Source organism: Thermochaetoides thermophila, assembly GCF_000221225.1.
Source record: "Thermochaetoides thermophila DSM 1495 unplaced genomic scaffold scf7180000011806, whole genome shotgun sequence".
NCBI classification, from domain to species: Eukaryota; Fungi; Ascomycota; class Sordariomycetes; order Sordariales; family Chaetomiaceae; genus Thermochaetoides; species Thermochaetoides thermophila.
This window is the reverse complement of record NW_006383023.1, coordinates 194826-207084: the sequence shown is the minus strand read 5'-3', so window position 1 is coordinate 207084 and position 12259 is coordinate 194826. Positions and strand designations below refer to the sequence as shown.

Sequence of the window (12259 nt, the reverse complement as noted above, 5' to 3'; positions counted from 1 at the left end):
TAATACTTCTTTTACATTATATTCCCAGGTCTACGGATCACACTCTTCCCCGTATACCGACACGCCAACAGCAACACCAACACAATATCCCCTGGATCCCTGGCCGGCTAGGGGCATATAGCATTCCGGTACGGTACATAATAGCCGATCGATTGACCAACCGACCGATAGACCGACCGACTGAGACCTCTGCAAGCCAGCCAGAACGCTTGCGGAACGGCAGACGGACGGAAGCAGCGGCAGGTGCAGCAGCAGACAAAAGCAAATCACTGTTTTTTTTTCTTTCGGCGCTACGCTAGGCTACACGTTGGAAGGTTCAAGCAAGTCTCCACTTAGTTTGGTTCGGGTCCATCCCTAGGCCCTGGCTTGGTTGCGTTGCCCGCCTCCCGCCCGTCCACTTCGGCCCTTGGTAAACCCAAAAAGTTGGGGGTCTTTGGGCTTGTCTCACAAGCTACGGATACACACTAGCAAAAGATTACGGGGCTGCGTCCGGTGAAATCGGGTGCAAGCCGGAGCGAACGGGGTCAGAGATAAAAAAGTGCCGACGGCGCCAAACGCTTGTGGTCGGGTCTGTTTGACCTTTTCGTTTGTTCTGCTCCTTTCTCCCTCCTGCTATTCCCTATCAATACCGTTCGTCCCCCCTTGGTGTTGAGCGATCGAATCTCTTAAGACGTCGTCTCTGAGTTGTGTGCCGACCTCTGTCGTCGATTGCGGTGTTGTTTGAGACAACGATACGATATCCCGTCCACGATCGGAACACGCTAGCCGGTGCTATTTGCTTGCCTGCTGCCAGCTGTTGAGCTTTATCAGTGCATCGCTGACACATGCACTGGGTACATCGCCAGGCAGAAGTTTGGTTGGATTTGGGGTCAACACGGCAGCTCTAGGACTTTACCAGTAGAACAGCACGAACAGAGCGACGGCGAGAAGACCGATCATTGCGACGCGACGAGCAAAGTAGTGTCCCCAGTCCCGCGATTGCGTAGACGAGAGGACGCTGCCGAATTGATCAAAAGAAACGAGTGTGGCCGAAAGATTGTAGCCGATACAAACACAAACCACATCCATGTTCCAAGAACCAACGCAGTACTTGCCGGTTTCGGGGTACGCGCTCCCGAACAGCCTGCCACAATACAATTTTGGCGACCCCCTCAGATTAAGCAATCAGCATCACTACTCCGACCACCACACAAGTCACAGTCACAGTCACGGGTCCGTAGCGGGCGTTTTACCATCAACCAGCGGCGTTGGCGTGAGCAGTGTGAGCGTGAGCAGTGCGGCAGCAAACGCAGCAGCATTGTTATACAGCGCCAATCCCATTCTTGCAGCCCCAGACAGCAGTTCAGTCAGCACTGCGGCAGCTGCACCACCACCGCCAATCGGCCCCGCACCTTCTGCAGCCCCTTCTCCACAACCACAACTGGAACCCGTTGCTGCTGCCGTTCACCAGCCTGTCTCCCAGATCCCTGTTTCTGCGCCTGCCAGCACCTTCCCTTTTGTGCCTTCGCAATCAGCGACTGCGGGAACGACGACTACCATAGTGACGACGACTGCGCCACCGCCGACGACGGCCGCTTCAGCGCATCATACTCATACTCACACTCATACCCAAGCTGGCCCATCATTAGCTTTCTCACAGATGGATCCCGATCCGCATAGTGTTGCGGCCCAGGAGGCGGCCGCGAGGGAGTACCAGCCACAACATGAGGTGTGTGAATTCCATGAGGAGTTTTTGTTGTTGTTGTTGTTGTTGTTGTTGTTGTTGTTGTTTTGTTTTTGAGTTGGATCTGACAGGACTTGTGCAGGGCCCGCTTGTGGGCGAAAAGACGCCCAGCACCAAGATCACCGAGGAGTATGCCAAGGCAGACCCTACTTATGTGCAGAAGACGATGGTGCGTCCATGGCAACAATGCTTTGAAGTATTGCCCAATGCTGATGAGACCAGGTCCTGCCCCAGACGTACTCGCACTACCGGCCTATCCGGGGTGATGGGAACTGTGGTTGGCGAGGTAAGTTAATAATTAACCCCTCTAAGGAGTCGTACGAGTAGAGTAACTGATAAATTCAGCTATCGCCTTTGGCTACTTTGAGACACTAGTAAAGAAGCGTTCCAAGGATACCATCCTGACCGAGCGGGCCCGCCTCGAGAGCCTCTACACCTACATCGAGGTCTATGGTGGCCAGCCGCGGATGGTGTTCGAGGACTTGGCCCAAACCACCCTCGACCTGCTCGACACCATGGCCCAGTTGAGCGATAACGTCCACCAAGCCCTCGCTAAGCTGCTCGAGGAATTCAATAATGAGCATATCTGCAACGCCATCATGTTCCACTTCCGTCTACTCGCCAGCTCTTACCTGAAGGAGCATCGTGACCAGTATGGTCCGTTCCTCGAAAACGCCGATGTGGACCGGTACTGCCAGACTGTCCTGGAGCCCCACGGCATCGAGATCGAGCACCTCGGTTTGATCCTGCTTACCGAGATCCTGCTAAAGCCAGCCGGCTTCGTCCTCGAGGTGGCCTATCTCGACCGCAGCCCCGGCTCGCAGGTGAACACGTACCGCTTCCCCGAGGAGGCCAACAGCAAGTTGCCGTCGCAGCTTGGCCCCACTATCTACCTGCTCTACCGTCCCGGCCACTATGACCTCCTCTACGTGCCCGAGCCCGAGCCCGTCAACATCCAGGTCCACCGCGTGTCTGGCTTCTCACAGGGCTTCCAGATCGCCGCGACGCCCGTCGCTTCCTACGGCTTCGGTCTCGGCGGCGGCGGCTTGGGCGCTCTCACCATGATCCCTGGTTTCAGTGGCTCATCAGCCTTCGGCTCCGACCTCTTCGGCGCCCCGCCCTCCTCGCCCCTCGGTACATTCACCCCCGCCCCGCCGCCCCTCTCCCTGTGGAACTCGATACCTTCCCATCCTCCATTCGCCAGCACCCTTCAGCAAGCCGCTCCCCCACCGCCGCCTCCTCAGCCCCAACCCACGCCGATACATCACATCCCCTCAGCGCCGGCCCCGACACCCGCAACGCCTGCCCCTCCCCCGCCAGCGCCGACAGCCACAACCGCGCAGACAAACAACCCGGTCCGTTTCAGCGAGTACTGCAAGCTGCAGAAGTATGTCGAAAATCCCACATGGAAGGAGCAGCAGACGCTGCAGACGAGTACATTCAAAATAGTCATTATAACACTGCGCACTTTAATAATCCGAATTTTCAGCCGGAGGAGTATAAACCGGGGGAGGAGCACGAGAGGGAGGGGAGGAGGAGACGGAGGAAGGATATTGGAGATAAGGATAAGGGGGACAGAGGGGACACATGAAGAACGGGAAGAAAGGGGAAAGATCAACAGAGAAGGAAGAAATTGTAACAACATGGCGTTTTGGCTGTCAGATGGAGGGTTTAATTGGGTTACTGCTACTATTACTACTACTACTGCGGCTGCTACTGCTACTATTTGTCTGCTTGTTTTGCCTACTACGTATGGAATGGCGAAGGGGATTTACAACATTAACACTACTTTCACTGCTATGCTTTTTGACCTTGGGGAGAGAGGGAGATGAAAGGTTTTTGCTGTAAGGCTTGCCGAAGGAGGTAAAAAGGAAAGCAATCATGCGCGTACGGAGGCACACACAGCACTCATACTCATAGTATGTATGTATGGAGAATATGGTAAAATAATGAAGCATGCACTTTATGGTTAGAATTACTTGGTTTTCGCTACTGTGGGATGCGTGATGAATGCTCTCAATCTTTTTTTTTTTTTTTTTCACAATCTAATGTAGGTTATGGGAGAACGAAATATGAGCATAGTTCTGCTTCGGCCACGACTCAACTAGGGTGAGTTTACCATTCCTGAAGTCTTCAAGAAGTAGCTTGGGTTTTGTTTTAGCTTTTTTTTCTTTCTCCTCCAAACTCGTAAATAGCATGTTTGGCACTGCTTTCTTCAAATGGACCTCAATGGGTTGGTGTGAACGTAGGAGGTTGGGTGAGAATCGGGAATTGTAAGCTGTGCTTTATTTTGTAGTATCCTTACGTACCTGCTGCTATCTTTGACTTGTTTTCTGGACTTGTCATTTCAACTTTTCCACACCCCGAAGGGATTGTCATTGTTTCGGAGCTGTTGAGGAAATTGACATTATTACTCAACGACTTGCTTGTCACGGTGTCTGGGATCAAGTGGTGACAGAAGCTCGACCAGACAAAAGCGAGTCTTGCATATGGGATACCAAAGTTTCCCTTTGGTCGTAGATGGGCTTGGTCTCAAACTAGATGTGGCAAATTCCATACGATCTGTCGGTGATTCAAGCCTGGGGGATGGTTGGTGCTGGAGATATGACAAGGTGTGGTGATGCTGTCTCTTGTCACAGTCAGGCGACACAATAGGAGCGGCCTGAGATTGTCATCTTGTACGACGGTTTTGGGGCAGAGATGGGGCTGTTGTGTCTTTTTGGACTGGATGTGTCATGCTTCTTGGGTCAGGAGATGTGTTATCCAGAGATATTTGGAGAACCAAAGGCTTCTGGTTGATGATCAGACCGAAAGTTGTAGCCAATAAAACGGATGACGTGGATTAATGGTATACATGTATTCAATGTTTGGTTTGTCCCTTGGGGTCAGCCAGCCGGGAATACAGGTCTGTTGTTCCTAGAAAAAAAGTGCGCATTCATGATTGTCACTACGTTTATATGTCGACTGAAAGGAGGTAAAATAGGTATGAACTTACTGCTTTGGCTGGCGTGTTCATCGCTTGGCAGCGACCAGGAATTAATTGACCTCCACGCCATCTGTTGATATATTGCTTTAAGTGGCAAAGAGGACACCAGTAGTAACTGCAATCCTTCCTATCAGACTGCTACGTTGCCCTTCAAAGCCCTGGCTCCGCTTGACAACCTCCGATACGACTTATGGCCTTTCTCCTCCTCCAGTGGTGTAGTGTAACACCTTCAATTTGTCATTCCTCCATCTGTAACCCCCCCAAGTGATTTGTCAAGCCGAGCACCCGTCCAGCACAACGCATTATTGTTGTGCAGCACCCTGAAACATGCGTCATGTAGGATCTGGTCGTGCAGGGTGAGAATGCTGTGTACCTCAGACAGAGATGCTTTGAAAGACAGGAGTGGCGGAGTTTGTGGAGATAGGGCCTGGCTTTAACATGTTTGGATGCAAGGCTTCTGGAGGAGGGGCAGAGGGGTGGATGGTTGGCTAAGGGGATGTTGCGTTGTGTGACCTTGGCAGGAGGGGGAAAAATGGAGAGGTTGAGGATGGGTTTTGGCTTTTGTGCATGAACAATCCCATGAATACAGGACTTCGGTATCAGGTTTTTGAAGCATAGTTAGTAGAGAGTTGAGCTGTTTGAAAGTTAAGGGCCCATCGAGCGTGCGCCCAGGTGCTGGTGAAACATACATAGAACGTGTCTATCCCAGCTGGATGGTTTGAGACTAGCAAAGCAAACCAATTCCACAGCAGCAAGTCATATCATGTACCATTTTGCTAAAGACCAATTCGGAGAAATACCACACTTAGCGTCCTAATTTTGATTTGGACATAGGATATAAGAGAGTTCTGCTAGTTGACCCTTGCCCACTTACTGCGTTCTTGGTTAGCGTTGAGGGTCCAAAATTGACCCACTGCATGGTCAAGAAAAACCGAGGGCATAAACATGGACAAATAAGAGTAAATATATATATATATACATGCGCGTCTATGTATAGATGGGAATATCAAGTCTATTTTATCCTTGGCACCCAACACCAACATTTCATATCCCACCTAAATCACGATGCCTCCCATATATGTACCGTATCCTGAGTCATGATACACATCAGATCAGCCTGCCTAGTTATACATAACTTTCGGCGTCCTAGGCGCCTCATCCGGCAGCCACCCTCTCCCTAAATAAATCCCTTCAAACCTTGTCACGTACCTCCTCTCCCGTTCAACCATCTCCTTAACTTTCTCCTCATCCCATCCCTCCTCGCCCATCCCCTCAACCGGCACAGCCCCCATCCAGTCCCCCTTCTCTAGCTTCTCCTCAGCCTCGCCCACTAAAAACCCTAACATCCGTACGACTTCTTGCATGTCGACTGTTTCCACGTTAATATCGGGCAGCCCAATCCGCATAGCGAACTCATCGCACCACGCGATAGCGACGTTGCGTTCGGCGTGGTCGGCGGCGGTGTCATAACCCCCCTTCAACAACCCGGCGCGGATGGTGTCCGGCGGGTAGAGCGTTCCCCGGAGAGAGGTGACGGCTTTGTTTTCGAGTCCGCAGGGAGTGAAGCGGGACCAGGGGTCATAAAGCAGGTTCAGGTCGACCGGTTGGTCTGACGGAGGATGCTGGTTCAGAGTGGTGCGCAAGTGCCGCGAGATATCTCGCGCCGACCAGAACCGGACGTTGAGGGCTGTACCCAGGCCGGTGACATTCCGTCGGAGGTGGACTCCTAAGGCAGCGATTTTTGCTAGTTCCGGGCGAGAACCGTCCACGCGAGGTCTGCCGGAGACGAAGCGAGGAGACTTAACCCACACCCCGGGGTCTTCGGTCGTGATGGCTTCTACATCCCACAGCTTCTTGAGCAGCCCGATCGTGGTGTTTTCTAAGAGTCGGGCGTAGCACCGCACAGTGAAGTGGCTGTGTCCAGGCCCCTTGAGATCCATCACCGGCCAGAGCACGATCTGTCCTGGTCCGTGGTACGTCATGAGCCCGCCGCGGGGCACGCGCACGATGTCTGGGACCTCCCAGGCTGGATTCCCATGCTGTTTTGGATTAACCGTCCATGGAGGGCAGAATAGGGGCTGCTTAAGTCTCTGGACTTCGTCCAAGGATAACGGCGTGTCGTGTTGTCTCCTGCCGAGTGTATACACCGGCCTTGGGGTAAAGGAAATCACCGTTGGCGGCGGGGGAGGTGGTTTGCCATGCACCTCAGGCCAAGGTTTTGGCTTTGGCTTTAGACGCTCTGCTTTCTGTTGTGCTTTTAACCGGTATTCCTCTTCGGCGGACGTGATGAGCTGCTCCCAGGCGGGAGCAGATTCGGGGGTGAGGCCGTCTGGGGGCGGGGGCAGGGAGACTTCTTCGGATTCGGGGCTAGGATCCGGAGGAGGGGCTGGTTTGGATGGGGCCACAGAGGGGATGTCTTTCCAGTCGAGGAGGGCCCGGCGCAGGTAGGATTGCACGCGGCAGGCTAGGGAGTAGGGCGGCCAGTGGGAGTAGCGAGAGGGGAGGTGGATGTGGCGGAGGCGCATTTTGAGTTGTGGGTGGGTGAGAGTGAGTGAGGATGGGAATAGGATGGGGATGAGGGGTGATGACGTCGCTGGTTACGTCGCCGGCAGTCGGCAGTTTGACCGAATGCCGCTGCGATTCAAAACAATCTTCCAAGTCACACAATGCTGTTCCTCCTGTCGTTCTTTACTTCACCTCGGGTATGTCATCCGTCATCCGTTCCCGTCTATGCTGTGTGCTGCAGCGAGTGGATAAGCCTTCACAACGGCGCTGTTTCCGTTTCAATCTGGCCACTGAGACACCAAACTCTTCTTGTCAAACGCGCACTCTCTTTTTTTGCGCGCAGTGGAGTCCTCTCTCGTCCGTCACCGGCAGCCGAGACGCATCCAGCTGCAGCCGTAGGGCAGGATAGAGCTCAAACTCAGTCGTTGCCGCGTTCTGATTTTTCGCCCCCTTCTGGCTAGGGCTCCCTGTCTAGTCCTTGTAAAGCCAGCAGCAGGATTGTGCGGCTACCGGTCAGCGTTTTTGGGTTGTGAGGCTGCAATTTTAGCGTGCCCTTTAGTGCCTCTTAGCAGTGGGACCCGCAGCGGCTTGAGCCGCTAGCTCGGGCCAGGTTAGCGTGTGGCACACTGGTCTTGGCGTGGGTAGGGGGTTCAGCCGTCAGAGGGTGGGGGCCAAGTTCAGGGCATTGCTCCGTATTCATCGATGTGTTATGGAGAGCAGGTATCCTTCATACCTAGCGTGTTATAAGCAACATCCAACAATCAAGTTTGAAATGGAGGGTCCCCGAGATAGGGATAACTAAACGGAAGAAAAAAAAGCGAACCAGACAACTATACAATAACATGAAGGTAAGTGTAGTTCGGATGCCCAACTCCTCCAACGTTCTATCTCCCGAGCCATCTTTTATTATCTCCAGGTCCGCTGCTATTAGATAGGAGTCCAGTGATACGGTTCTAAACATATACCCCGTATTACAGATACCAACACTACTGTGTAGATATTTCAAAACGACGAGTTCTTCACCGCTTTGTGACTAGTAGCTTAGTGGCGAATTCCAATCACTAAACTCTCCCCACCCGGAACCAAAACTCCGGAACCGGAAGACCGCAAGACCGTCCAAAATGAGGTTTAGCCTCGAGCGTGGAATTTTGAATACCATTAGCTATGCAATTTACCTCCCGTTGCCACAGACGGCATAGGACTGTATGTCCTACCACCATTCTGTCACGAGGATCCTCTGCGTGCGTGAGCCTAGTGCATGGGATTGTCGTATGTTTGCTGCTAGCCGGGGGCTTGGGATTATGCCGGTTGACATCAGCAGTGATAGGCAGCGGATTTCCAGTTGGAACTGTTTGATCGAGAAGCATAAGTCTTAGCTGAGTGTTGGCCTCAGGTTGACGTTCCCTCTTCTGATGGCACGCTTTTAAGATTTTGGGATTTAGTTGTCTATGTCTTGTTAGCATTGTATAAGCACCTGTTGAACACATTAAGGAGCAACTTCAGTCGGAGAGGCCCGGCTCATAGAAGCAAACTGCTTCTGCCAATTGGTAAGTGGAGACTGATAATAGTTTAACCCCGAAGATATATGTATGCCCTGTATGAGCCAGGCCGAAATCTCGAGACAGATATGATGGCTCCATGAAGTGATGTGTGAAACTGAGCCAGAGTTTTCCGTTCATCCTACAAAGGTATCAAACTAGCTGCCCATACCATCCAACATTGATACAAGTCCAGTCAACCTACTCTTACAACAAATAACCCACGTGAGATAACCATATAGTACACGCTTGCTTGCTTGCAAATGTCGACCCAACCTTCTTATCCCGGACTTACTCCTCTTCTTCCCCTTTTCCCCCCAACCCCCTACTCCTTCTTATCGATATTCAACCTCCTCGCTGCCTCCTCCAACTCCCTCAAATCCGCATCATCATCCTCCCCCATCTCCCTTCTCAACTCCTCCCTAAACTCCCTCCTGACCTCCTCCGCATCCACAACTCCCGCATCCTCATACCCGGCCTCTCCAAGCCGCTCCATCACCTCCTCAATCCGCATCTTCACCAGTTTCTTTTTCCCACCCTTCTTATCTATGTAGTCTTCAACGGCGCCCGTAGCATCCGACCCGTCGCTTGCAAACCTCGCCCCGAGCACGCCTAGCTTCGGGTGCACATTAACATGCACCGTCCTCGGGTTCTTGCGCTGCGGTTCCTGCTTATTCTTCCCCTTTCTCTCCCCCTCCACGACGCCTCTCCCGACCCGAGCAGTCCTAATCGTCCTTGTCTTGGCCCCCAAAGCCCATAAATCCCCCCACGCAGCTTTCCGCGCATCATGGTAGGCTTGTTTGCTAAACGAGCGCGGGACGACCCATCTCTCTAACGTCCCCGCGGGTGTGCACAGATCGAGGGTAACATGCCCCTTTTTCTTGATTGGCGGTAAGATATTCCGTGGTAGACTCAGCGGGTGCGGTACTGTCGTCTCCTCCTTCTCGCTCTGCTCGCGTCCGTTTCCGTACCCAACAAAGGCGCGGTTGTTGGCCTCCTGCCCTGTTAAGAGGACCGCCCCGGACGGGGCGAGGGTTTCCCCTTGTATATCACGCACGCCACGACGGATGGCTAGGTACGAAAACTCAATGTCGTCGTGGGACTTGTGCGTCGCGCCAAGGACCTTTTGCAGGAAGGGTGGACGCAGGTAGCGCTGGGTGAAGTGGCAGAAGTCCTTGCGGCCCTGCGAGAGACCAGGGGTGAGGTACATCGGGCATTTGTGGTGGTGCGTGCAGGGGGCGATAATCATTCCCGGCTCACGCGGGCGAGACTCTGACTCGTCACCGTTGGGTATGAAATCTGCCTCACGGGGGTGTTGATGCGGCGGGAGGATGTACTTGTCTAAAAGCTGGTCGCGAACGGAAGCGACGGCCTCAAAACCCCGCGGGTGGCCTTTCTCGAGTACAATGAGCACGCCCCCTTTCGGTTCGAGCATCGTCCAAAGGTTGTCGATGAACTCGCGGCGCTTGTGCTCTTTGTCAATTGGCATGAGCATGTGTGACACAATGATGATGTCGAACACCTTATGCGGCTGCGGCTTGCCGCCGGAATCAAGCTCCTCCTGGGCGCGCATGACTGAATGTAAATAGTCGGGCAGACGCGGGAGGAATGTGGTATTATCCAGGAAGCGGGAAACTCGATGACGCAGGTTTTCATTGCCGATGACGACAGTCTTCTTGCCGGGGGGGCCGTAACGACGCGGCGAGACTTTGCCCTCCTCGCGGAGGACCTCCCATTCGGCGCGGAGCACATCTTCCCAGGCGAGGAGACCGGCTCCGCCGGCGCCGGCGTCTAGAATGCGCGGGCCGTCTTTGCGGAGGAGCATGTCTCTCAGCCATTTGCTGCCTAACCGCTTACGGACTTCGACAAGAACGCTCATAATGCTGGCGTAGACAGGGGGAAGGACAGTTGCGAGGTAGGTATCTGCCTCGATGGCAGACATGCGATGGAATCCGGCCTCCAACTGCACCGGCTTCTGCGGGAGATTGCTCTTCGACTTGGGCGTCATGGGCGAGTAAGGTAGCCCAGGGCCGCCAAACACCCTCTCCGCGCACTCTCTGATGTGCACTGTATCCGTCCGCTTCAACAACTCGCTAATTGGTTCCACGAACGTCGCCTTGGGGATATGAATCGTGCTTGGGAACGTCCTGAACTTCCCCAACGAGGTGTACGGATGCAACCTCGAGTCAATATGCCCATCCTCCGGAAAAAACACTGCATCCGGGTCGCTCTCATCCTCATCAATTTCCTCCTCTTCTCTCGGCTCATCCTCCTCGATAATACTCTCCTCCTCATGAGTATCTTCCGCGGGGGGAGGCATCGTCCTCGCCCTCCTGGCCGCCTCTTCAAAATCCCTCTGTAACTTCACCAACGCCTCATACTCCCGCTCATTATTTGCCGTCGCCTGAATCCAGTCCACATGGACTGGTTCACTCGTCCCCGGCAACGAAAGCAACCCCTCTTCCAGCATACTCTTAATCTCAGCGTCCATCTCTTCCTCGCTCATCTCCACCCCTTCCTCGGCCGCCGCCTGCCGTGCAGCTTCCCTCGCCGCTTCGATAGCAACGTTCGGGTCAACGCTAACCGCATACGGCACCTCCTCGGCTAACCCTCCCGCGACATCCCTCAAAAGAAACGGTTTCTGCACCGACCCGTCTGGCTTCTGTGCGTTGGCAGTCCGAGCCGGGATGCCCACGTCTTCGGGGGTCGTTTCCCGCAGGGGTGGACCGTAGAGTCGTTCGTAAACTTTGTACTCTTCTGGAGTTAGGTAATCCGCAGGCAGGGTTAGACCAAACGTTTGTCTCGCGTGGCGGACGAAGGTCTCAATCTCTTCTTGGGTTCTAGTAGTCGCTGGCACATCTGCCGTCGACGATGACTCCTGTACAGGTTCCTGGCGCACGGGGTGAGTAGTAGAAAAAGCGCGGAGGGAATTGGACCTCCACGAACGCGCCGCAACGGAGGGTAGAGCGCGGGGAGTTGTCGAATGGGGGGTGTGCAGGCGGCGATGGAGGAGAGGTTGTGCTGAGGCCCGAGTGCTTCGTGGCAGGAGGACGTCGTAGAATGTTAGCAGCTGCGCGCGGCAGCCTGGGCAGCGATGCTGCATCTTTCCGGCTGAAAGCATGTTGGCGCGTGGTGAGGCTATCGCTAAAGTCAACGACGGGTGGGATTTGGGAGTGATGCGGCGGCAAAGAGTTTCATGAAGGGGAGTCGGGTTATCTTATCGATGTGGGATAGGTTCATTATCGATATGACGGATTATCTTATCTAAGCGTGAAGCCTATCTTATCGTTCGGACCCTGCAGCACGTGATTTTCGTCTAAGTGAGCAGCAACAGCGTCGTGAAGAGATCTATTAGGTCCTGCTATGCAGTGGTGCAGTAAAAAACCCAGAATGATGGCAAAGAAGAATCAAACCCCAAACTCCATACCAAATATTGAGGGATGCTCCCTATTCTAAATCCCAGCCGTGAACTTGTCTGCAGTCTTTCGACCAACGCTTCGATTCCCC

General features: G+C 53.7%; 3 protein-coding genes across 3 annotated transcripts; 1 reads left to right on the top strand and 2 right to left on the bottom strand.

Annotated features, from left to right (window-relative positions):
- Positions 1 to 1066: 1066 nt before the first annotated feature.
- On the top strand, positions 1067 to 3314 carry CTHT_0001060 (uncharacterized protein; the record flags this gene model as incomplete). Its single annotated transcript, XM_006690596.1, has 5 exons — positions 1067 to 1708; positions 1806 to 1892; positions 1946 to 2009; positions 2069 to 3110; positions 3173 to 3314. The coding sequence occupies 5 exons, from the start codon at positions 1067 to 1069 to the stop codon at positions 3312 to 3314; spliced, it is 1977 nt and encodes a 658-aa protein (XP_006690659.1).
- Positions 3315 to 5830: 2516 nt separating this feature from the next.
- CTHT_0001050 (lipoate-protein ligase-like protein) lies at positions 5831 to 7234 on the bottom strand (the record flags this gene model as incomplete). The annotated part of the gene is made up of 1 exon (XM_006690595.1): positions 5831 to 7234. The coding sequence occupies one exon, from the start codon at positions 7232 to 7234 to the stop codon at positions 5831 to 5833; it is 1404 nt and encodes a 467-aa protein (XP_006690658.1).
- Positions 7235 to 9077: 1843 nt separating this feature from the next.
- On the bottom strand, positions 9078 to 11873 carry CTHT_0001040 (uncharacterized protein; the record flags this gene model as incomplete). The annotated part of the gene is made up of 1 exon (XM_006690594.1): positions 9078 to 11873. The coding sequence occupies one exon, from the start codon at positions 11871 to 11873 to the stop codon at positions 9078 to 9080; it is 2796 nt and encodes a 931-aa protein (XP_006690657.1).
- Positions 11874 to 12259: the final 386 nt, after the last annotated feature.